The sequence below is a fragment of the Nicotiana tabacum genome, chromosome 7 (genome assembly GCF_000715075.1).
Source record: "Nicotiana tabacum cultivar K326 chromosome 7, ASM71507v2, whole genome shotgun sequence".
NCBI classification, from domain to species: domain Eukaryota; kingdom Viridiplantae; phylum Streptophyta; class Magnoliopsida; order Solanales; family Solanaceae; genus Nicotiana; species Nicotiana tabacum.
In genome coordinates, this window is record NC_134086.1 from 41,744,931 (window position 1) to 41,772,342 (window position 27,412).

Consider the following 27,412-nt stretch of genomic DNA (forward strand, 5'->3'; position numbering starts at 1 on the left):
CTGTTACAAATTTTAAATAAGAGATAATGAAACAAACGAAGTGCTACATTGTGGAAGAATATTCCAACAATTTATAGTAGATGTATATATAAAGCTTGAAACACAAAGATTAGACTTCTTCTCATTTAATCCAGATTTATATAGGATTGAGGTCTTGCAAGGACTCCTTGATATTTTAAGATGTGGTGAAAGGGAAGCCTCAAAAATTGGAAAGAAAACGTTCCTCCCTATTACATTTATAGGGGGACCAAGGGACATGCGCCGACGATACATGGATGCTATCGCATTGGTACAATATTTTGGAAAACCTGATTTCTTTATAACAATGACTTGTAATCCTTCTTGGCCAGAAATAAAAGAACATTTGTCACAGACTGATGAGGTACAGAACAAACATGATTTAGTTAGTAGAGTTTTCAGAGCAAAGGTGGAAGAACTAAAGACTGATATTTTAAAAAGACAAGTCTTTGGAAGAGTTGCAGGATTCATGTATACTATAGAATTCCAAAAACGTGGTCTTCCACATGCTCATTTCCTTATTATACTTGCTGATGAACATAAATTACTGACTCCTGAATCTTATGATAGATTTGTCTGTGCAGAATTGCCTGATTCTAAAAAAGATTGCGATCTATATTCACTTGTTATTAAACATATGATGCATGGTCCTTGTGGAAAGCTAAATCCTACAAATATTTGCATGAAAAATAATAACTGCAAATTCAAGTACCCAAAAGATTTTGCTGAACAAACATTAAAAGGGAAGAATTCATATCCAATATACTTCCAGAATGAGAAGAACCGGAAAAGTTGTAGAAATAAGAGGTGAGCTTCTGGATAATTCTTGGGTAGTTCCATATAATCCAGTTTTGTTATGCAAGTATAATTGTCATATGAATGTTGAAGTTTGTTCTGATATCAAGGTAGTGAAATATATTTACAAATATATTTGCAAAGGACACGATAAAATTGCATTTCACATACATGGTAGTGATACAGATACAGACATAGATGAAATAAAAGAATATCAATCTGCTAGATGAGTTTCGCCCCCAAAAGCTGCATGACGATTATTTTATTTCCCAATAAGTGAAATGACTCCAAGTGTTTTTCACCTTCAATTACATTTGGAAGGACAACAATTTGTCTCTTTTAAAAGTATTGATAATGTTGATAGAATACTAAGTAATCCGATGATTCAAAAAACAATGTTAACTGAATTCTTTGTTATGAACAGAACAAATAAAGATGCTATGCAGTTGTTATTATTGTATAAAGAATTTCCCGAGTACTTTGTATGGTCATCTAAGGAAAAAATGTGGACACGTCGAAAACAACGTATTGTAATTGGACGTGTTGTAACATGTCATCCAACAGAAGGAGAAAGATATTATCTTAGATTATTATTGATAAACGTTAGAGGACCAAAATCATATCAGGACTTATGTAAAGTTGACGGCAACTGTTGTAGTACATTTAGAGAGGCTGCAGAAAAAAGAGGGTTGTTACACTGTGATAACAACTTGGTTGAATGTATGTCTGAAGCTACAAATTATCAAATGCCATATAGTTTAAGGCGTTTATTTGCAACATTATTGGTGTACTGCAATCCCGCTAACCCAACAGAACTTTGGAAACAATTTGAAGATTCTATGTCCGAAGATTTTAAGATTTTACCTAACATGAATGCTAAAGATATTCGTTTTATGGCTTTAAATCATATCAATGATATTTTGCATTTGATGGGACGTGATATTAATGAATATAATCTTATTCCTGAAAAAATTAAACCTTCAGCTGCTATTAGAGAAACCAATGTCTGTCAATTTGAAAGAAACATCATTGTTAGAGAAAAAGATTTGCTTCTAGAGAGAAAATTAAATACCGAGCGAAAAGCGTATGACACGATTCTTGATAGGATATTTTCTAACAAATCAGGAGCATTTTTTGTTGACAGAGCTGGAGGAACTGGAAAAACTTTTCTATACCGTGCTTTATTAGCTGGTGTATGATCAAAAGGTTTTGTAGCAGGAGGGCGAACTGCTCATTCCTGTTTTAAATTTCCTATTTATATCGATGAACAATATTCTTGCAACATTAGTAAGCAAAGCGCACTTGCAGCTTTAATACGTGATGCAAAACTGATTGTCTGAGGTGAAGTATCTATGGCAAAAAAGAAAGTGATAGAAACTTTTGATATTCTCTTGAAGGATCTAATGGATACAAATGCTCTATTTGGAGGAAAAGTGGTGATTTTAGACAAACTCTCTTGGTTGTTAGGAGTCGGAAAAAAAAGATTTTATTCAAGAAAGCTTATTATATTCTGAAATTTGGAATCTAACTCGAAAAATTGAGATTATCGGAGAATATGCGTGCAAAGACAGATCCTACCTTTTGTGAATATTTGATGAGAATTGGAAATGGACTAGAAAAAACAAATAGCTATGACAAAATTGAAATCCCCGATTGTTTTGTTATCCCTTTCATTTTTGAAAATCAATCCTTAGATTTGTTGTCTAGAGTTACTTATCCAGATCTACATACATGTTTTTCCGATGCATCTTCTATGACTTCACATGTAATTCTGACAACCAAAAATGACTTTGTTGATGAAATAAATGATTTGCTCATAGCTCAATTTCCCGGTGATCCTAAAACATATGTTGCATTTGATGAGACTATTGAACCAAACAATCAAAGTCAATATGAAGATTTTTTTGCATACTTTACATCCTGCTGGTTTACCTCCTCATAAATCGACCTTGAAAAAGAATTGTCCTGTTATGTTGTTACGAAATTTAAATCCTTGTGAAGGTTTATGCAATGGTACATGACTTATATCTCGTGATCTTCGAAAACATGTTATAAGTGCTAAAATTGCCTCCGGGGACTTTAAGAATATGCATGTATTTATTCCCAGAATACCATTATTATCATCAGCAGATGAAAAATTGCCTATTCCTTTCAAAAGAACACAATTTCCTGTGAGATTATGTTTTGCTATGACAATAAATAAAGCTCAAGGTCAAACGTTGGACTTCGTGGGAATTTATTTACGCGAACCTGTTTTTTCGCACGGTCAGCTCTACGTAGCGCTATCAAGAGCAAAAAGTTTCAATTGTGTAAAATTATTAATTCGACCAGGCACAACAGATAGTGATGATGATCATTCAACTTACAATATAGTTTACAACGAAATCATTCAAAAAGCTTTTCCATAAATAGTTTGTCACGTCCCAAACTACCCCCTATACGTGACTGACACCCAACTAACACTACCTGCCAGGCGAACCCCTTTCTCTAACGTTTGACCATTTACACAAACACTAAGAGAAAAAGATGCAGGCCTAATAGTATTATTAATAATTAAAGAGAAAATAATTATCGCCCAATACCTTAGTCAATTGATAGGAAAACCAACAATCACTCAAATAATAAAACTCTAGCACAAATCTCACACTAAGACCATAGAGCATCTAACAGAGTAATATGAGTTTTATTGACGGGTATGCAAACCCCAAAGAAAAAAAGAAACTAACTAACATGAATTAGGTAAGTCTGAATCGAAAGCCTTCACGAACAATGCGGTGGCTCACTTCAGCAATAAGATCCACTCGAACAAACTCGTCAGCCACTAGCTCTATCTCCCGCAACGGTATCTGCATAGAGATGCAGGTAAGGAGTGAGTTATACGTAAATATAACCCAGTAAGATCCTCAACCCGCCACTTTAAATACCCCTGGAACATGTGTTAGAAAATACAAACATACCACAACATGAATGATATAGTAAATATGATAATTATACAATAACTCAATATATGTGTATCAACAGAGTTATTAAGAATTAACCCACAAGAATACCCACTAAGGACTTATCATAATTGCAGTGAAAGAAATTTATCAACACACCTAAGCATACACAATGCCCCAAATATGTAACAGATCATACACAACACAACGGCACCACAATGCCTCAAATATGTAACAGAGCATACACAATGCTCACAGAAAGCACAATGCCCCAAATATATCAAGAAGCATACACAATGCTCGGGTGATGTACAAAGGCATACACAATGCTCCAACATCATGGCTCACAACCGTATCAAACTCAACATCATGGCGCACAGCCGTATCAAACTAACATCATGGCGCACAGCCATATCAAACTCAACATCATGGCGCACAACCGTATCAAACTCAACATTATGGTGCACAACCGTATCAAATTCAACATCATGGCGCACAGCCGTATCAAACTCAACATCATGGCTCACAAACATATCAAACTTAACATCATGGCACACAGCCATATCAAACTCAACATTATGGCGCACAACCATATCAAATCAGGAGCATTTTTTGTTGACAGACCTGGAGGAACTGGAAAAACTTTTCTATACCGTGCTTTATTAGCTGGTGTTATGATCAAAAGGTTTTGTTGCTTTAGCAACAACAAGTTCAGGTGTTGCAGCTTCGATCCTCCCAGGAGGGCGAACTGCTCATTCCTGTTTTAAATTTCCTATTTATATCGATGAACAATATTCTTGCAACATTAGTAAGCAAAGCGCACTTGCAGCTTTAATACGTGATGCAAAACTGATTGTCTGAGGTGAAGTATCTATGGCAAAAAAGAAAGTGATAGAAACTTTTGATATTCTCTTGAAGGATCTAATGGATACAAATGCTCTATTTGGAGGAAAAGTGGTGATTTTAGATAAACTCTCTTGGTTGTTAGGAGTCGGAAAAAAAAGATTTTATTCAAGAAAGCTTATTATATTCTGAAATTTGGAATCTAACTCGAAAAACTGAGATTATCGGAGAATATGCGTGCAAAGACAGATCCTACCTTTTGTGAATATTTGATGAGAATTGGAAATGGACTAGAAAAAATAAATAGCTATGACAAAATTGAAATCCCCGATTGTTTTGTTATCCCTTTCATTTTTGAAAATCAATCCTTAGATTTGTTGTCTAGAGTTAATTATCCAGATCTACATACATGTTTTTCCGATGCATCTTCTATGACTTCACATGTAATTCTGACAACTAAAAATGACTTTGTTGATGAAATAAATGATTTGCTCATAGCTCAATTTCCTGGTGATCCTAAAACATATGTTGCATTTGATGAGACTATTGAACCAAACAATCAAAGTCAATATGAAGATTTTTTTGCATACTTTACATCCTGCTGGTTTACCTCCTCATAAATTGACCTTGAAAAAGAATTGTCCTGTTATGTTGTTACGAAATTTAAATCCTTGTGAAGGTTTATGCAATGGTACATGACTTATATCTCGTGATCTTCGAAAACATGTTATAAGTGCTAAAATTGCCTCCGGGGACTTTAAGAATACGCATGTATTTATTCCCAGAATACCATTATTATCATCAGCAGATGAAAAATTGCCTATTCCTTTCAAAAGAACACAATTTCCTGTGAGATTATGTTTTGCTATGACAATAAATAAAGCTCAAGGTCAAACGTTGGACTTCGTGGGAATTTATTTACGCGAACCTGTTTTTTCGCACGGTCAGCTCTACGTAGCGCTATCAAGAGCAAAAAGTTTCAATTGTGTAAAATTATTAATTCGACCAGGCACAACAGATAGTGATGATGATCATTCAACTTACAATATAGTTTACAACGAAATCATTCAAAAAGCTTTTCCATAAATAGTTTGTCACGTCCCAAACTACCCCCTATACGTGACTGACACCCAACTAACACTACCTGCCAGGCGAACCCCTTTCTCTAACGTTTGACCATTTACACAAACACTAAGAGAAAAAGATGCAGGCCTAATAGTATTATTAATAATTAAAGAGAAAATAATTATCGCCCAATACCTTAGTCAATTGATAGGAAAACCAACAATCACTCAAATAATAAAACTCTAGCACAAATCTCACATTAAGACCATAGAGCATCTAACAGAGTAATATGAGTTTTATTGACGGGTATGCAAACCCCAAAGAAAAAAAGAAAATAACTAACATGAACTAGGTAAGTCTGAATCGAAAGCCTCCACGAACAATGCGATGACTCACTTCAGCAATAGGATCCACTCAAACAAACTCGTCAGCCACTAGCTCTATCTCCCGCAACGGTATCTGCATAGAGATGCAGGTAAGGAGTGAGTTTTACATAAATATAACCCAGTAAGAACCTTGACCGGCTAATTTAAATACCTCTGGAACAAGTGTTGGAAAATACAAACATACCACAACACGAATGATATAGTAAATATGATAATTATACAATAACTCAATATATGTGTATCAACTGAGTTATTAAGAATTAACCCACAAGAATACCCACTAAGGACTTATTATAATTGCAGTGAAAGAAATTTATCAACACACCTAAACATACACAATGCCCCAAATATGTAACAGAGCATACACAACACAACGGCACCACAATGCCTCAAATATGTAACAGAGCATACACAATGCTCACAGAAGCATGCACAATGCCCCAAATATATCAAGAATCATACACAATGCTTGGGTGATGTACAAAGGCATATACAATGCTCCAACATCATGGCGCACAGCCGTATCAAACTCAACATCATGGCGCACAGCCGTATCAAACTAACATCATGGCGCACAGCCATATCAAACTCAACATCATGGCGCACAACCGTATCAAATTCAACATCATGGCGCACAGCCGTATCAAACTCAACATCATGGCGCACAGACATATCAAACTCAACATCATGGCGCACAGCCGTATCAAACTCAACATTATGGCGCACAGCCGTATCAAACTCAACACCATGGCTCACACCCAAATCAAAATATCAAACTACTTATAAAATATTTTTATATTTTTCATAAAATAATATATTTACGGCTAGTCTAAGACCACCGATTCTGCCAAGCGCATGCTTGTCCCAACACATGGATCAGGCAGAGAAATCACATTTTCAAAACGGGTTGAAAAGCAAGCATCAAAGCTTAAAGTCTCACTGAAAAGTTTTCCAACCTTGCAACGTCTAGAACACCAATCAAATTGCCTCCAACAGCATCAATCTATCCAAAAGTATTGATTAACGATATCAATTATGATAGTCAGATTGATCTCATAATTCTTTTGAAACATTCAAAATAAAGTTAACTCAAAAGTCGACTCCCCGTTGATTATGGCTAAATCCCCGAACAAATTATATTATCGAGTTACCCATAAGTCATAGAGTCCAATCTATCATCAAGTTCCAATCTTGATACTATGATAAGTCAAATATGAATTTTTATACTAAATCCAACAATTGATATGCTAAACAGTCGACTAAACCCTTAATAATTCACACATTCAAAGCTTATTTGCCTGGCTTAAAAGGGTTTCTAAGCGTCCTAAACTTTACGCTCATTAATGCACCTGTAACTATACGTGAGTTGAGGAATTCAAACCTTATTACATGAATTTATGTAATGCAACTAATTTAACAATATATACAAAACTCTAAAACGAATTTCATATGCAAAGTGTTCTGACTTCAAAAAGACAATCTCAAATAGTTCTTATCCATTATTAAATAGTAAGGTTTTCATTACAAAATTCTACTCATATTACCAAGGCCTAATAAATACTACAATGTTTTCCATGGCCACTCTGTTCCAATTCGATCTTTGTCACTATAAGAAAAAGAATTAGTGATAATATCCCTCCTAGATTAATTCAAGAAATATAGCCATAGTGATAAAATTAAATCTATACCTTTCTATCACAGTTGAGTTGTAACGCGCAAGAATATTTCACTCTTTCTAGCACTCTAAGTTCACGCCACCAACGGTTCAAGAGAATCCCTGCCACTACCGAAAAGCTCTCTACATTGTAGTGAATTTCTCTTAGTTATCTAAAGTTAATTGTTCACTTATTCTAGGTCTTGCACATAACTAGAATGATGGGCTTAGCCCACTCTATTATTATATAATTATTAATTATCACTTGGCTAGCCATCGCACTTTACACCTATGTAAATGATAATCTCATTTAAAAAAAATATATATGTACATGCATATTAATACTTGTGAAAATTAAATAAATTATCACTAACAACATAACTTAAAAGTTTACTCTTAAGATATCAGGTTATTATATTTTCTCCCATTTAAGCAAGAGTTCATCCTCGAACGAATTAGAAAGTATAATTGAAGTCTCAAACATCTACAGGTAGATACCTGCTTGTCTGCCTGGACTCTCCCGTTGCTTCCTCTATAGGCTGATTGCACAATACTTTCACTTAAGCAATCTTTTTCGACCTTAACTGCCGCGCTTGTCTATCAAGAATAACTATCACACCTGTTTTAGTAAGTCAAATTCTCATCAAGTTCTACCTCTTCGGGTTGAATTATATCTCTCATTATGAACGTATCGTCTTTCGGAAAAAATCTCATAAATCCTTCGTGGTATCAAAATAAGTATTTTTTTTCATCTTCATGATCTCCCTACCACTATTTTCCGTATCTTTATAGGAATTTTGTTTACTTTAAGCTGCTTGAAGTCGTTCTCTTACGAACACGGCCCCTTTATTTTCATAGCTTGCAGAACCAACTCTGGACCTAATAGCTGTGACTTACTAGGTTTGAACCAACCAACTGGAGAATTACACCAACTTCATTTAATTCAAACAACAAGATCTGCATAACAAGCTAGTAACTATTATTAGGTACAAACTTGGTTAAAAGCAGCTAATCATGAACTACTCGCTATATGATATCCATTTGGCTAATTTTAGGACAGGATATCCATACTCTCTAATGCCTCCATTGCACTAGAACACATAAAAGCGCCCCGACCACCTTCCTATAATGGAACACATCCACCGTTCTTTCATACGTCAGTTTTAAAATACATCCAAGCAGCCCTACATAAGTCTCTCATGTACGACAACACTAGAACACATAACACTCTCACATACAGCAGTGGTGGGATACATTCACACACTACTATATAAATATTCGACGCCTTGTTACTCTTGTCACAGATAAGATATGGGCATCTCATCATATTACATTATTTCTTAAACATATCGCTACATAGGCTATTATGTTATATAAGCAAATCAAGCATGCGATCTCGTTGAGCATATCATGATCATCTAACTATAATCACAACTTTCTCTATGAATGTGTAGACCAACTACAAAGTCTACAATGATCTATTTTCACTTCCTTCGAGAGAAAATTATATTTGTGATGATTGCTCGAGTCTCTAACACCCATATTTAGTATATTAACAATTCATACTCTGAAAAATAATATTTATGATACCATATATTACCTTCAGTTGTCATTAACTCTTTTTCTCAGATCCCAATGCATATATGTAGATCTCGAAGGTACTGAATATTGCAAGTGATATATCTCATCGAGTATAAATCTCCCTACACCAACCACCACGGGTGTACACGTATTGGACTCTTTAGCCATAATATTCCCTCTCCTTTCACTATCAAGTAGGACTCCCCTCTAAGAGCTAAATACTACCCCCCAAATAAGGTTAGGACTCTCATACAGATGAACTTTACCTATTCAAATAAAGAAAATTGTAATTTACACATACTAGTGCCTTAGTGAGCATAATGCCATCAACCTGTCATCCTTAGCATCACATGATTCAAAATATCGCAGTATAAAAATTAAAGATTATACTTACGATCTCGGTATTTAAAAAGATTATTTGATGTTTATAAGACCCTCCTCAACCCCTCCATATGCTCAATTCGAGTAGGAAAATATTTCCATATTTCATTAATGAACATAATAATAAGAATTCTAAGGAACAATTTAAACACTTGGTTCCTCTAGTTCATGACATTACTAATGACCTCGGTATCCAAGAGATGTCATCAGAAGTTCAAACTAACTAAAATAGATCTTAGACCATATCTTCAGATTATCCAACTCATTTACCTTCCACTTATAATGTCACAATCACAAATCTATCTTAAAATAAAAGATAACCTATAAGTGAAGATACAAATCATCTAAGCATGAAACGATACTTTCCCCTTTATGCCAATATAAGTCATATGTCTATTATTGATGAATATATGTATAGTCTACTGATCCTCTCAATGGACAGAACTAAGCACCTCAAAGTGATATACTTGGTTTGGTGACTTCTTAATCACAAAGTCCTGCATCTTGTTATTTTAGTTACTTTGACTCCATAAAGCCAGTCCATATAACGAAAATAGACTAGCAATTTTTTTTCGTTTTGCAGTACGTCGCTACTCAAATCTCTCTCCATATTAAATGGTATACTCGGTAGGCTCTCTAAAAACACATTCGAGGACTCATTAACTAATAAAACTAACTTAATAATCAGTTTCTCACCCTTGGTGCCCCAAGTTATACTTAGATATAACACATACTTTTCACTTACTATATATATAGAACTTTTATTGATAGGGTAGCTTAGCCTATAAGCATACCAAGTGACTCCTTTATATTCACTACTATCCTCAACTGGAATGAAACATCCAATAGTCTTGTCATGTAAACTAAGCTTAGGATAACATTAAGTCATTCAATCCAAGCCAAAGATAACCTCAAGGTCAATCGTACCAATTTATAACCAGTCAATAAATATATGGTGATTCTAAACCGGATCCACACATATTTAATAGCCAATAATAGTAGACTTTTCCACTTAGGTCGAAACCGCAAATAATACATCTAAGTGCTCAAGTCATCTCTTTATCCTCATCTATATTGCCATCTCGTTAACGTGTTTCTCGTCTTACTCAAACATATGCTTTAGCGAACACAATGTATGTTAACAAAATTGTGTGAACTAATTAGTTTTCTCGATGACAGTCAAGTAATTTTTTTTTTTGCATGACAATCTCAATACTCCATGTCTTACCCTTACTTTAATGGATAAACATATCACTGTGCCAAGTTTCATAAAATTCTCTTACTATATTGGTGCATTAAGCATATGCTTAAGTATTATTTTCTCTCCCAAGCTGGCACTTATCTACAAGCTCTCGATCACCATTAATAGGTTTTGCATCACTTAGTGCCACTATTATACTTCTAGTCAGTGCACTTAATTTATGCATTCTTACACCACAATCACACGTATAATATCTTAATACTATCAAATCACTTCATTAGACATTAAGTTGAGAACTATATAAGCTTTTTTTTCTTTTTCAAAATATCTTTTACTACCAATCACAATAGCCAAAACGTGGCTAAGCTATTACGTTTGTTAGTTTTGCGCTCAATTCTTTCCTCTCATGATCAAACTCACAATAGAGAGTTGTGTCTGCAACCTCGAATTTTAAACAAATCAATCTTAGGAAAAAGAAAGAAAAAAAATCCTTAGACTATTTTACAATAGTCCAAAGTTTTGACTAACCCTCGAACTTCTTTAAAAATAAAAATTTTGGCAAAGTTTTTCTTTAGAAATAGTCATCCCAAAATTTATGATCTTTCCAATCTCAACAACAAGAGATGCAAATCCCATGTACCCAAGGAAGCTCTTAGTTGTACATATTTTCAAACTTCTAGTGTCGTCCGACAGAGGAGGATACGCGTGTCTTAGCCATCTGCGAAAGTTTATCTCAATGTTTAACTTGGTTCAGCTCAACGCACGAATAAAGAATGAAAGAAGAGACAACATCCTAGATGTTCAGTAGTCTCAAGGTCATAAGTATGGACGTCTACATACCCATGAACAAGACTCTACCAAACACTGCTCCATGACGCGGGACTTAAAGCCTAAGCTCTGATACCAACTTCGTCACGTCCCAAACTACCCCCTATACGTGACTGGCATTCAACTAACACTACCTGCCAGGCGAACCCCTTTCTCTAACGTTTAATCATTTACACAAACACTAAGAGAAAAAAATGTAGGCCTATTAGTATTATTAATAATTAAAGAGGAAATAATTATTGCCCAATACCTTAATCAATTAATAGGAAAACCAAAAATCACTCAAATAATAAAACTCTAGCCCAAATCCCACACTAAGACCATAGAGCATCTAACAGAGTAATATGAGTTTTATTGACGGGTATGCAAACCCCAAAGAAAAAAAGAAAATAACTAACATGAATTAGGTAAGTCTGAATCGAACGCCTTCACGAACAATGCGGTGGCTCACTTCAGCAATAGGATCCACTCGAACAAACTCGTCAGCCACTAGCTCTATCTCCCGCAACGGTATCTGCATAGAGATGCAGGTAAGGAGTGAGTTATACGTAAATATAACCCAGTAGATCCTCAACCCGCCACTTTAAATACCCCTGGAACATGTGTTAGAAAATACAAACATACCACAACATGAATGATATAGTAAATATGATAATTATACAATAACTCAATATATGTGTATCAACAGAGTTATTAAGAATTAACCCACAAGAATACCCACCAAGGACTTATCATAATTGCAGTGAAAGAAATTTATCAACACACCTAAGCATACACAATGCCCCAAATATGTAACAGATCATACACAACACAACGACACCACAATGTCTCAAATATGTAACAGAGCATACACAATGCTCACAGAAGCATACACAATGCCCCAAATATATCAAGAAGCATACACAATGGTCGGGTGATGTACCAACACACTTACGAGTCCACAATGACACCACAATGCCTCAAATATGTAACATAGCATACACAATGCTCGGGTGATGTACAAAGGCATACACAATGCTCCAACATCATGGCGCACAACCGTATCAAACTCAACATCATGGCGCACAGCCGTATCAAACTCAACATCATGGCGCACAACCGTATCAAACTCAACATCATGGCGCACAACCGTATCAAACTCAACATCATGGCGCACAGCCGTATCAAACTCAACACCATGGCTCACAGCCAAATCAAACTATCAAACTAATTATAAAATATTTTTTTTTATATTTTTCATAAAATAATATATTTACGGCTAGTTTAAGACCACCGATTCTGCCAAGCGCACGCTTGTCCCAACACATGGACCAGGCAGAGAAAACACATTTTCAAAACGGGTTTTATAAAAGCAAGCATCAAAGCTTAAAGTTTCACTTACCTCACTAACGAAAAGTTTTCCAACCTTGCAACGTCTAGAACACCAATCAAATAGCCTCCAACAACATCAATCTATCCAAAAGTATTGATTAACGATATCAATTATAATAGTCAAGTTGATCTCATAATTCTTTTGAAACATTCAAAATAAAGTTAACTCAAAAGTCGACTCCCCATTGATTATGGCTAAATCCCCGAACAAATTATATTATCGAGTTACCCATAAGTCGTAGAGTCCAATCTATCATCAAGTTTCAATCTTGATACTATGATAAGTCAAATATGAATTCTTATACTAAATCTAACAATTGATATGCTAAACAGTCGACTAATCCCTTAATAATTCACATATTCAAAGCTTATTTGCCTGGCTTAAAAGGGTTTCTAAGCGTCCTAAACTTTACGCTCATTAATGCACCTGTAACTATACGTGAGTTGAGGAATTCAAACCTTATTACATGAATTTATGTAATGCAACTAATTTAACAATATATACAAAACTCTAAAACGAATTCCATATGCAAAGTGTTCTGACTTCAAAAAGACAATCTCAAATAGTTCTTATCCATTATTAAATAGTAAGGTTTTCATTACAAAATTCTACTCATATTACCAAGGCCTAATAAATACTACAATGTTTTCCATGGCCACTCTGTTCCAATTCGATCTTTGTCACTATAAGAAAAAGAATTAGTGATAATATCCCTCCTAGATTAATTCAAGAAATATAGTCATAGTGATAAAATTAAATCTATACCTTTCCATCACAGTTGAGTTGTAATGTGCAAGAATATTTCACTCTTTCTAGCTCTCTAAGTTCACGCCACCAACGGTTCAAGAGAATCCCTGCCACTACCGAAAAGCTCTCTACATTGTAGTAAATTTCTCTTAGTTATCTAAAGTTAATTGTTCACTTATTCGTCACTTTAGGTTTCTCCCTTCTAGGTCTTGCACGTAACTAGAATGATGGGCTTAGCCCACTCTATTATTATATAATTATTAATTGTCACTTGGCTAGCCATCGCACTTTACACCTATGTAAATGATAATCTCATTTTAAAAAAATATATATGTACATGCATATTAATACCTGTGAAAATTAAATAAATTATCACTAACAACATAACTTAAAAGTTTACTCTTAAGATATCAGGTTATTACATAGTTCCACTGAATGGCCCCAACTTTTGTTGTTGTAATGTGGAAATAAAAGAAATTAGAAATTGAGCTCCAAGCAAGCTGTGCTCTTTGGCCACATCAAAAGGGCTCGGTGCCTAAGTCTGACGCCAAGGTGCAAAGTTGATCATTTGAACATATCCACGTTCTGAGCTCTTGGTGTACAGGTTTGACCTTTTGGATATATGTATTAATGGTCCTAAAGAGAAGTTAGACTCCACTGTTTTAAGGCAGGTATTCTTTCATTAATCATTTCATCATTTTCCTTTTGTTTTGCTCCACATATCCTGTTTGGTATTGAGGATTACAACATAAAAGTGGAAGGCTTCTGTAATGTATGCACATTTTGCTGTTAATGGATGCCTTTGTTTTTTACTTTGCTCCTCCCAGAGATGATTTTATGGATGATCTTTGTGATGACAATAGGATATAACCTTAACATCAATTTTTGACTAGCTCATAACTTACTTATTCCCAGCCAGCTATCTATATCACTAGCTTAGCTGCAGTAGAGATGCTCCGTGCTCGTGAGGGCGGTCAGCAAATAATTAGTTCAGTTGATGTCACATGTGGTCTAAGCTTGGGCTAATACACTGCTCTGGCGTTTGCAGGAGCTTTCAGGTTCCTGCCTTGCATAACCTTATGGAAACACATACATTAGGAGTTGCTTATGTATTGGATGTTACTTTTCTATCATTCAGTATTTACCACTCTTTAAAATGCAAGTACTTAAATTTCATTGTTGTCCCCATTGATCTATTACCTCTGCCAGTTTCGAGGATGGGCTTAAGCTGGTCAAGCTAAGAGGAGAAGCTAGGTAATGTTCAACAATCCAATGATAAAAGAATATATATCTTGCATGGAACTCTAAAATATCTACTCTTTCCCTTTCCTTCAGGATGCTGCTGATGCTGCAAAAAGTGCAATGATTAGTATAATTGGACTGGACTCCGAGAAGGTCCACAAACTGTGTGATGCAGCTAATGAGGAAGTTGATGAAGCCAACAAAGTTCAGATTGCAAATTTCTTGTGCCCCGTGAGTTTTTTCAAATGCTCTATAACCAGACTAAATACCATATTTATTATACATTTTGCAATATTGCACCTGGCTAAGCATTTTCTAGTTTTGTTGTTGACATTGTATATTTTTGCTGGGAAATTATGCAGTCTCCGGAGGTCTTAAAGGATTGGAAGTGGTAGAAGCAAAAGCAAAATGATTCAAAGTTCTAATGACGGTATTTCCTCTCTCTCCAAACGCTGTTGTTTTGGCTGCCAATTGCCAATGCTGTTCGCATCTTAACATTGGATTTTGATTGTTCCAGGTACGTCTAGCTGAGTTTTATGAATCCAGCTGTCTCAAGACTAGAAGCTGCTCTGGGTGCAACAGAGATCAGAACTCCCAGAATACCAGTAATATCAAATGTTGATGTGCAACCACATGCAGATCCAGACACAATTAAGAAAATATTAGCTCGCCAGGTAAGGACACAAACAGTGCATCCACAGCATTAAGTTAATTGATTATGGATGGACACAATCTGCGAATGTTGATTTGCCGTGTTTGAGTTATGCAGGGAGGTCTGTTCCTCCTTAATGGTAAAGATGCTCAATTATAGTTCTTTTACCTTTTTCTAGAAAGCTCATTCAGAAATGACAAAAGCTGGTATATTCTTGGACATCAGTGTGAAAGATTTGTCAACTTTAAGAAAGAAGAGTTATCCAAAGCAGGTGCTAAAGAGAGCAGGTTTCTTTTCTTTTTTTACATTTAGCATTCTTGAATGACCTCAGTTACTCTTCCGATCATGCCTCAAACTATCAAATCTCTCTTATAGCCTGTTTGGCCAAGCTTCTTTTTGGCCAAAAGTATTTTTTCTTTTTGGCCTAAAGCACTTTTGGCCAAAAATTGAGGTGTTTGGCCAAGCTTTTGGAAGGAAAAAAGTGCTTTTGAGGAGAAGCAGAAGTAGTTTTGGAGAAACAGAAAAAGTAGCTTCTCTTTAGAAAGCACTTTTTTGAGAAGCACATTTGAGAAAAATACACTTAAAAGCACTTTTTTAAAGCTTGGCCAAACACTAATTGTTGCTCAGAAGTGTTTTTCAAACTAATTAGCCAAACACAAACTGCTTCTCACCAAAAGTACTTTTGAGAAAAGCACTTTTGAAAAAAAAACACTTCTCAAAATAAGCTGATTTTTGCAGCTTGGCCAAACGGGCTATAAACTGTCATCTATGTATGCTTTCAGAATATACAAATGTATTGAAAGTTATGAGATACAGTTGACATTATAATTGGTTCATAAGCTTCGACGGCACTCAGGATCCAGTTACCCTGAGTATACTTTCCCAATCATAATTGTTTGACGAACAAAATATGTCTAAATGGGTGAGCTTAATCCTTTTTCATTCTTTTTCCTTCCGATTCTAAGATGCTTGCTTTGCCGTTCTGCACCAACACCATGGGCTGACCTGCAAATCTACCAGTACAAGATGTTAAACCTATGGAATTCAATCATCGCAGTATGGAAAATTGACTGCGGAATAAGGCTGCTGCTGAATTTTAGTATGCACATTTGTATGTTCTGCTTGTGGCTTGACCTCTCTGCGTAAAAGAGTAGCAATTGTTGTTTATGTAATACGTACTTTGTAACGCATTTTACGATCTTGTTCATTTAGCTCTAATCTTTTGTTGCAAATAAAGACAACTTTAGGCTGCAAATTGTTTGGCCCCATGCGAAGCATGGGCAACATTATCTAGTCGCACAAGAAGCATGAGAGGAAATAGCTCAAAAGATAATGCTCTCATATCTCTCTTTTAGGAAATAACTCAAACGATAATGCTCTCATCTCTCTTTTAATTAAAGTATCAGAAAATAAAAAAATTGTTGGTTCAAGGGACTAATAATAATCTTAAATAAAAATTTCGAAATATTAAACTTACTCATATTATGTTGGTACCCTTTTACATCACCTCTAAAAAGTAAATTACACTCAACCAGATATCTTTTCAGTTATAATTAGGAAAGAGAAGTGCATGATCTAATTTTTCTTCTCTAAAATCAACGATGTATCAGTTGCACAAATTATTCAAATAGATCACCATATCACAATTCATAAACACGAAATTCAGCTAGAGAGCACGGGAAAAAAATAAAAAAGATAAAAATATAACCCTCAGAAATGTACATAACTTTTAGTAAGAACTGTTTTTCTCATATGACTGCTAACTTTGGCTTCGTGATCACGTATTGTCACACAAAGGAGTGATATCCTTACAGCTTCATTGACAACTTTAACTTAGTTTTAGCCCCCAAATAATACTAATACTCCCAATTTCAGTATAAACGAAAAGGAAGTCACTTGCATGGGTAAAAAACCCATCTATTTGGTTGATATATCAGAAGATGGAGGCGCCTTGTTAGTGGCAGCAGATGAGGAACTTGTTGACGCTTCAGCATCAACAAGTTTCCGGAGTCTATCTTGAAGGACTCGAACTCGATTCTCTGTTTTACGGAGCTTTCGCCATCTATAGGCAAACCAAAGACCAAATCCCCCATATACAACTATATATGAACCCCAAACATAGGGGTAAGTTTCTGCATTCTCTTTGATCTTCTGGTACTGTTGTTGTATCTTGTCTGCCCAATTAGTATACGAGTAACTCTCCAACTGCTTGTCTGTTGCAGCTGGTTGTTGACTACCTTCACTGTTCTCCTGAGAAGTCATCGCTATCCAATGATTTACCACTTGAATCTATCGAAAACCACCACGTAGATGTTTGTTGCTTGGCTGCAGAAAAAAAGAGCATAATTTGGTTACTTTTCATTTTTGTTGATGAAGTGCACAACTTGGTTACTTGGAGCAAAAACATTATCAACTACTACAAGTACCTGAAGATTATTTGGTCTTAAGTCTTAACCGTCCCTAGGAGGCACACACTGCTCTCCAATATACAGAAAAAAGGAAGATTACTCCGGCATTTCACATTTGCAATTTGTATTGAGTTACTACATAGTACTTAGTAGTTAGTACATGCTATGATGCAAACAATTTATGGCCAAACGATCGATCTAAACTCAAAGAGACATCTTAACACCATATCCAAGATATGCTTCATCATATCTAGAAGGATTCACCAGGATAATACTAATCTCATGCCTTTTCTGTTTCAAAACATCTGTGATATTGTATAATACATTAAAAATTTCTACATAATTTCAGAGAAAAACAAATAGAACGACCATGCCTCTGCCAAATCACGATAGAATGTCAATATCTGGCATTTTCAAAAAGTGCTTGGGAAAGCTAAAGACAGAACTTCATAGTCAAAAATAACAACTGATTTGGTCACTAATTGAGTAATGGAAAAATAAATACAGGGCTCAAGTTCATGGATCTTGTAAACCAAGATATCAAGCCCAGGCCAGCTAGCAGAAAAGATCCAAAAGTTATAAGTGGTTACATATTACCAACTTCAGAAAAGAATCATGTAAGCTCTTTACACGTAATGCTTCCTTGGAGAAGCTAAAGAACTAGAAGAGCAATATTGCTCTGAAGACTTCCATTGAGACCAAAAGAAATCCATGTAATAGACTTTCAATAATCAATGGACCAGTTAAACACAATCAGACTAAATTTTAATTAGAAGGGCAAAGCAAAGATAGCTTCAAAACATGAGCAAACTATTTTCAAACAGTTTCGTGCTCTAAGACAATTAAACTAAAAATCCCACAAAAAGTTTCAATGTCCATTACAAATCCTTTTTAACAGAGAGAAGCTGACCATAGATCATTCCCCAACTGAGCATTATCTAAATTACATGTCCCATTTTGAATTCTCCATCTAACCAAAAATGATTGACACATTTCTTTTGATAATCGAGAAATCCCCCAGGCCAGTGGCACAAGGTCCAAAACTCGATAGATAATGGCTGCCCTCTACCTTTCTCCACTTAAATAACAAACGTTTGTTCGAGGCAAGGTTCAAACCTGTGATGTGAACCTAACGCGCACGTCAGGCGCTACACTCTTACTACTAGAACAAAGCCCTGGGGGCGATGATCAACACTTTGACTAATATTTTGAAATTTAATTCTCATTCCATTTTATATACCAGAAAAATTGTGACCTAGAAATCACATTTAAAGTAATCTAAATTTTACTTTTAAGACTAGTCTAGTATATTTAGCTCCAAATGTTGGTCAAATTGTCTATAGGTATGAGGAAAAAACACCAAACAGATCGGGACAGAGGGAGTTAGCTCCATCAATTGGAGCTTTAATTCGTAAAATACCGAAATAACTCTAAAACTTCACGCTTTCTAACTACTAAACGATAAATCCAATATGATGTGAAACTCTGAAAAATGCGTACCTTTAGCTGGAGTTAATTCTCTGCGAACAAACCTTGATCTTCGTGAAGAATTCTTCTAGAACTATAGAGGTTACTGAAGGGAGAAATAGTGTAAAGTTGGGTGGGGGTGGGAGGAAAGGGGAGCCGTCGTAGGGTTTATGGAAGGGAAGAAGTTCTGCAAATTAAATTTGGGTTGTCAATTAAATTTTCTCCCTCTTTCTTTGCATGTCTTGTTTGTCGAAAGAGAAAAGGAAATGTATGTGGAGAGGAAAAAGTTTAAAGGGACGGAAAGTGCAAATCATCCTATCTCATCGATTTAAAATATTTTTTTCAACTCATATAATATATTTTTTTTCTAATTTACATTGTGTGTCGTTTTCAAAAAATTATTATTACTAAAAACTGATATGATATTTGAATCTGAATTTAGATGCAATTTGAGTAGTTTGCATTGATGTTAAGCCATGTATTGTGTCGAAAAAAAACTACTTAATAATTTTAAGAGAATATGTGCAATGTTATATAATAACAATCAACTAATTTAACATTTAATGATTCAAAGAAAAAAAATTGTATATATAGGGTATTCAAAATTTAAAATATGTGGCTAGAGATATGAATAAACTCAAAATAGAGCCACACTGAAATAAAGTTTCGCTGGCTAAAAAATTATTTAAATTTTTAGATAGTCTATTAAAGTGGATTTTAAATTAAGGATGATATCTTCACTTGCATCATTATAAAGCTAATCATTATTGAAAGATAACAACATACCAAAATAAAATTAGAATTTCAAAATAAAATATTTTTTGAAAGATAACAACATACCAAAAAGTCGTTCAAGTCATAGTAAAAGAGTCATGTCGTAACCAAAAAGTCGTTCATATTGTGTCAGCCTTTGTGCTTTGCCATAAATACAAGTTATTATTTCGCTTCGTGACTATTTTTAGGTTCCAATGACTCCAATAAGAATGATGCAAAAAAAAAATACTACGAGATTTGAAAAAATATTAGTTTTTTTCATGTAGTATTTCTTAATTAATATCTGACGATTATTTATAATTATATAGAAGGTTTAAATTTTAAGGTTATTTATATATAATTCAAATAACTCAGATGTTTAATATGGTTAGTGTCAAATATCAAAATGGAGTCATACTGGAAAAAATAAATTCACTGGCTAAAGAATTATTTAAATTTTTAGATACCCGACTAAACTGAGTTTTTGAATTAAGGATAATATTTTTACTTCCATTATTATAAACATAATTATTATTGAAAAATAAAATTTTAGAAACTGAAATTTTAAAATAGAAATATTTTTTGAAAGATATCAACACACCAAATAAGAGTTCAAGTAGTAATACAAGAGTCAAGCTGTATCCAAAAAATCCTTCATAGTCTCAACTAGGGATGTTCATAAAAATTCGAAAACCCGAACCAAACCAAACCGACCAAAAAACCCGATATTTTTTGGTTTGGTTTGGTTTTGGTTGTGAAATTTAAAAACCGATCAAATTTGGTTTGGTTTTGGTTTTAATTAAAAAAAAAACGAACCAAACCGAATATAGGAGTAGCTTCTTAAATTTATTATTACACCTATATATATGTATACTTTTATACAAAGTTTTAAAAAATTTATAGTAAATATTAATCGTTTGCACTTTTAGTACAGTTCTTGACCTTTACATTGTAGTTTAATTGGTAGCTTTCTTTTGTTAAGTGTAAGAATCTATTTCATGTTAAAATAATATATTTTTAATTGAGTCCTTAAATTATTCATCACTATTTGATTCAATTATCATCAATATATCTTGGTAATTAATAGATTTCTCAAAGGGCAATTGATTTGATAGTGTTACGTTGAAAATATAGTCGTCGAAATGTGTGTTGGTAGTGTATGTCTTATATTTAAGAAAAAACCGACAAATAACCGAAAAAACCAAAAAAATCGACATAAACCGAATCGGAAAAAAATATACTTAATTGGTTTGGTTATAATATTTGAAAAACCGACTTACTTGGTTTGGTTTCTTTTTAGGGAAAAACCGATCCAAACCGAATCATGAACACCCCTAGTCTCAACCTTTGATTGTTTTGCCATAATTATGAGTTATTATTTTGCTTCCTGACTATTTTCAGGATCCAATGACACCGCTGAGAATGATACCAAAAAAGAAAATAGAATTATAACTAGGAAATTTGAGAAATGGTTAATCTTTTTCATGTAGTGTTTCTTAATTTATATCCAATAATTATCTATATTTATCAAGAAGGTTTAAATTCTAAGACTATTGGCACATAATTCAAATAAATAAATATTTGACATGATTAGTGTTCGCGCATCCGCGCGAGTACTAATACTAGTTAATATATAAAAGGAGAAGCAAATCCATGATATTATGCCAAGTGTCACAACGAAATATTGTGTAAAGTTTTAGGACCAACCTCCAATAAATGTGGAGATTCAAAAAAACTTAAAATAAGAAAAAAAACTTACAAAATTTATTCACATCATGGAGTCCACGTTTTTGGGCATGTATTTATTAAAACTGAAAACTAAAAAAAATACAATTACTCCAATTCCAAAAAATAGACTCCTAAATTTTTCATTAGTTTTTAATTTATTATAAACCTGAATTCGCCAAATTTTTTTATACAATTTTTTTACATAGAAATAGGAAAAAAGAAAAAATAAGACGCTTCACGAGCGTCTCATCAGTTCAAAAATAAATTGACACCCACGTTGTTTTATTAGTTTTTTATTTAGTTTATTATAAACCTAAAAATTCGACAAAAAATAGAGAATTGTACAAACACGAAGAAAAGAAAAAAAAACACTCCACGATCCCAAACACTCCACGATCGTCTTACCAAACGTGGGTATCAAAACCTAACTCCATAATTTAAAAACTGTTTCCTACGCTGATACTATCCCAAACGTCTGCTGCTCCTTTTATTTTCTTTTCTTTTTGCTCAAAATACACAACTTTACAAATATGGTTACAATACTTCATAAAATCAGTCAAATTTCAAGCAACTCAACAGAATTTCAAAGTTAGAGCCCTTCGAATGTGGGAAATCTCGAATCGTTTCAAGCCTGAAATACCAAATTTCATCGAGTTGATTTTACAAGATGCAAAGGTAACATATTCAACTTTACATAATTTTAAAGTTTCACTTCTTTACTGGTTTAATGGCACAATAAATTGTATTAATTAAACGATTATGTGTAGTACCGGTATTCTATTTCTGTTTTTAAAAGTTTATCATCTGAAAGTTTTTTTTTAATTTCTTTAGGACGAGCATACTGAAGTTTTGCTTATATATGAAACGATTTTGTGTAGTACAAATGTTACTCTATCTATTTCTTAAAGTTGGATTCACGATTGTGTTTCTTAAGTATAAGAAAATCGCCAGTAATTCAAGTTCTATATAAAATATTCTTTAATTGATATGGAACTCATTATAAATTATTGTAATTCATCTATACTGAATCTTTGTAGTAAATAACATACATTGTGTTGAAAATAAATCTCTGCCAGATAACAAATATGGTCGTCTCGGTTAAACTATTATCGGCAAGTTTGTTATTAAGTTCGTTTTAAAACACGTCCTCGGACCGCGCCACATGAAATGCACCCGTGATCCACGACATATTTTATTTAACATTGTTGAGAATTGGAGTTGGGTCATATGAAATACACACCCGAGTTTAGGAAGGTAATATTATTAAAATACGCGCCTAAAGCAACTGCGCGTTTTATCTTTGTGACGGCCATGGAAATTTGCTAAATGGCACGCCTCGATTTCTAAGTATTTTAAATGAAATAATTAAATGAGGGCCACGCATTTGAGATTTTATTTGGCGCGACGCACTTTAATTCTAAAGTAAAGAGGCATTCAAACTAGGCTTCGGAGGGCCATAAGTTATATTCTAATGGATATGGCTCATTTCGTAATGTAACTAGTGAGAATTCAATTAATTAGAGGACAGAATGATCAACACTTTTAAGACTAAAATTTCGGATCAATTTAAAACTAAAAGACCAACAATTGGTCTGCCCTAATACATGCTCAACGCAAGCCCTAAGCCATAGAGAATGGGCAACGGCAAATGCGAGACTCCAGATCGAATCTCTACACATGCAGAATACCGGAATTATTTGAATTAATGGCCCTGACTTCATTTATTGGGCCATCACTAGGCCCAAGTTCTCGTGATTCAAATGATTCATACAAATTAAACTGATGTTAATTATGGAACATGAAGTCAGATTAACAAACTTAAACTCTGATTTTAAACAATTAACACAATTTAACTAAGCTAAATTTTTAATTTTATCTTCCATGCATCCTTGAGTCAAATCTGCTACCCAAACAATCCAGTAGCTAAAAGAATGCCCTGCTGGGCTCAAAAACGAGTCCAGATAACAACAACATGCCATCTTCCTTTGCAAGTAACTTCAGAATTCAAGGCTCGAGGAGCCCAACACTGTAACGAACAAAACTGAGGGTTTCAGACTCAAGATCGAGTCTATGCTAAAGCAAAACAAACTCTTGCACTCAAACACAAACTGTTAAATCTCATCACTACCCAATAACTACTACATCAGGAAAAACTTTGAATTACTACTGAGGATACATGCTTGACTTCAGATTAACGAACATTCATACTTAACTAAACTTACAAACATAGCACGAGACTTTAAACTAACTAACTCTTTTTCAATACCAAAAAGTAACAAAATCTAGAGAATTAATCAACACCCAAAACTCTTAAAGAGCACATATTCACTTGGATATCATATTAAGGGCATGAGATAACTGATACAACATGTGTAATTCAGGACTTATTACAGAACATTAAAGAAATAGAGGAAATGAATGTCATGGAGTTAAAAACAGTTTGCATTCAGTCAGGCTTCAACTCGAAATACATGTTCTTAGTCACTTGTTGACCACGGTTTGGGGAAATACCTGGAAAATACACAAAAGGAAAAATGTGAGGGCAACAAACAGCTACAACAGCAGTGTAACAGGTCCAGTAACAGCAGAAACCAAAGCAGTAAAACTCAGCAACAAGAAAAGTCCTAGATTCCACCAAATATCCAGTGAAATCAACTCAACCAATAATGAAACAATGACCTCGACCCAGAACTCAAACCCAGACTTTAAGAGAAAAACAAGTTCAAGCCATTTTACACACCCAACTGAACCATAGATTGCCTTAGCAAGTTGGAATTCCAAAAAATTAGAAATAGAACTCAATGGAACAGTAATTCTTTTTTTCCAAATTTCAGCTGTTTTTTTCCCCTGAGTTTCTTAGCTTTTTTTTTCCAATCCCCCTTGAGCCTCAAGTAATAATGCCTTTATAGGCAAGTTACTAGGGCAGCAATAATGAAATCAGTTTTGCACTTTCATCCTTTTGAAGTTTTCATTTTTGCTATTTAATCCTTAGTTTAAAAAGCAGGTTTTCACATAAGTCCCAACCCCCACCTTCTAGGCAGCTTCCCATTCAGTTATAAGAGATTCTCTCACCTAGATTTCCTAATCTACCCTTTAAGACTTAGTCAATTACCACAACAGACCACATGGGTCAATTCTGACCCAAGACTCAAACCAAAATGAATGAGCTTCTCTTAAAAATGGGTCAGAAATGACCCCAAAGCCCAAAACCAATCAGGAAATCCATTTGGCAATTCATGAAAAACAGAAGAAGAAACCAATTAAATGATTTCAAAAACAAAAATCTAAACTAAATGACTGAGTTTAACAAAATAATGAGCTAGAATTAACTATATTACCAAGTCAGCAACATCTAATTAAACTAATCATACGACTAGAAAAAAAATCAGAAACTTAAAGTCATGAGTGACGATTAAGCATGACGAGTAAATAATCTTACCAAAAACAACGTTTAAAAGTTGAAAGGAAAACTGAAAAACAGTCGGAACCAATACAAATATGAATCAATCCAGAAAAAGAAACCTAGGTTTAGAACCTTGGTCAATTTTCGGTCTACTTCATGAAAAATGAGAAGAAAAAGAAGAGGAGTAGGAGGTGAAATAACAAAATGGACAGAAAAATAAAGAAAGCTTACCGACTAAACTCGAAATAACGCTGGACATCTTGATTTAAACGGAACTGATACTAATCACTTGTTCTTTGTCAAGAACAAATGAGTAGCATCAATTCGCGTTGAATCAAACTTCAACACTCGAACAAATCGGAAGCCTATGGTCATGCATGCCAACAGATTCAACAGAAATTGATTTTGGGTTTTTAGGGTTCGCACTCAGATTTGGAATTCGAGAAAATGCCAAAGGATTCGAGGAAAATTGGTTAGGGATTTGGGAAGGGGAGGTTGCGAGGATTTTGGGGTGGACGTTTGGGGCCGGTTAGGGGTGGCGCCGCCACCGGAGAAAACAAAGGCGGCGCTAGGGCTTCTCCTTTGAATCAAGATTTGTGACGTTCCAGACAGATTCGAAAGAAAAGGAGTGAGAATTCGGAACGAGGTGGTGAAGGGGAATCTGGGGTGTTGATTTGGTGTTGATTGAGACCGGCGCCACCACTGGAGATGGCAAGGTTTTGAGGGCGGCGCTATAGGGTTCGTGGTAACGATCTCTGAAGAGAGAAGTTGAGAGACATGAGACGAGGGGGTACGGCCGTTTGGACATATATATATATTAAGCGGTCCCCCACATTGGATTAAAGAACCTCGACGGCTCAAATCTGCTGGTCACCTAAACGACGTCGTTTGATGAGGGGGGCTGGACCGGGTGAGACGGGTTTTGGGCTTGGGTAAACGGGTTTTAGGGGTTGAATTAATTGGGATTTGAGGAATTTTATGGATTTGGCCCAAACATCTTATTCTTTTCACTTCTTTTCCTTTTCCCATTTTCCTTTTATTTTAAAACATTTTTTCTTTTCAAAAAAAAATTAGAAATAAAACCTAAATTAATCCCTAAACCAAATTATCCTACCAGATTAAATTAATTAACTCTAAATAATAATTACCACAACTAATTAAATATCAAATTAAAAGAAAACTACCAAAATTCGAAGCTAAAAATTAAAAATGCGAAAACGAGCTATTTTTGTGATTTTTCCATTTTCGTAAATCAAACTAATTTACTAATTAATTTAAAAAGGTAAAATTAAATCCTAAATACAATGCGTGATATTTTTGCTATTTTTCATGATTTAAATAAAATTAAATATGCGCACAAAAATGTTAATAAACACGAAAATTGGGCAATTAATTCCTAAAAACCAAATAAATAAAAAGAAAAATCCTAATTTTGGGGATTCTGTAGGAGTAATTCATGCGAGGCAAAAATCACGTGCTCACAGTGAGCAATTTAATAATATTAAGTTCTTAAGTTGCAAAATGTAGGTTTTTCTGTTGAATCAGAAGCATTAGCAATTTAGTCTTTTTGTATAGAATTTATTTTGTTCGGATCTTTTCACTTTTTATCTAATCATGCCTTTGGAATTGATATTTCAATTATTAGGTCCATCTGCTGTGCTCATTATGTGGGATTGATTCACGAGTTAAGCCGATATCTAGTTCAAGTAATTTGGCCGTAAAGTGTTGAGTTGAAGCAAACCTTTGGTTTAATAAACGGTGTACTTCATCCACAAAGTTATTTTCATAATTCATGGTCTCACAACAATCTCAAATTAGTTTAGAAAATAATTAATTATGAACATCCATGGTTTGTTTTAGTTGAATACATTCTTTTGAAGCAAGTTGAGGTGTACCATTCGCAAGAAAACTCCATAACCCATGGCCCTCACATAATTAATTTTAATCCT

General features: G+C 34.4%; 1 protein-coding gene, 1 non-coding gene and 1 pseudogene across 2 annotated transcripts; 2 read left to right on the top strand and 1 right to left on the bottom strand.

Annotated features, from left to right (window-relative positions):
* Positions 1–325: 325 nt before the first annotated feature.
* On the top strand, positions 326–2,012 carry LOC142162063 (uncharacterized). Its single transcript, XM_075218368.1, has 2 exons — positions 326–825; positions 1,238–2,012. Exons 1-2 carry the CDS (start codon positions 326–328, stop codon positions 2,010–2,012), a joined length of 1,275 nt encoding a protein of 424 aa, XP_075074469.1.
* A 2,318-nt stretch (positions 2,013–4,330) lies between these two features.
* LOC107825628 (uncharacterized) lies at positions 4,331–16,178 on the top strand (annotated as a pseudogene).
* A 1,207-nt stretch (positions 16,179–17,385) lies between these two features.
* Positions 17,386–19,889, bottom strand: LOC107825629 (uncharacterized). The gene is made up of 2 exons (XR_012711590.1): positions 19,613–19,889; positions 17,386–18,029 (listed from the first exon to the last, which is right to left on the bottom strand). It is a non-coding gene; the product is annotated as an uncharacterized LOC107825629 (transcript).
* Between the last annotated feature and the right edge of the window lie 7,523 nt (positions 19,890–27,412).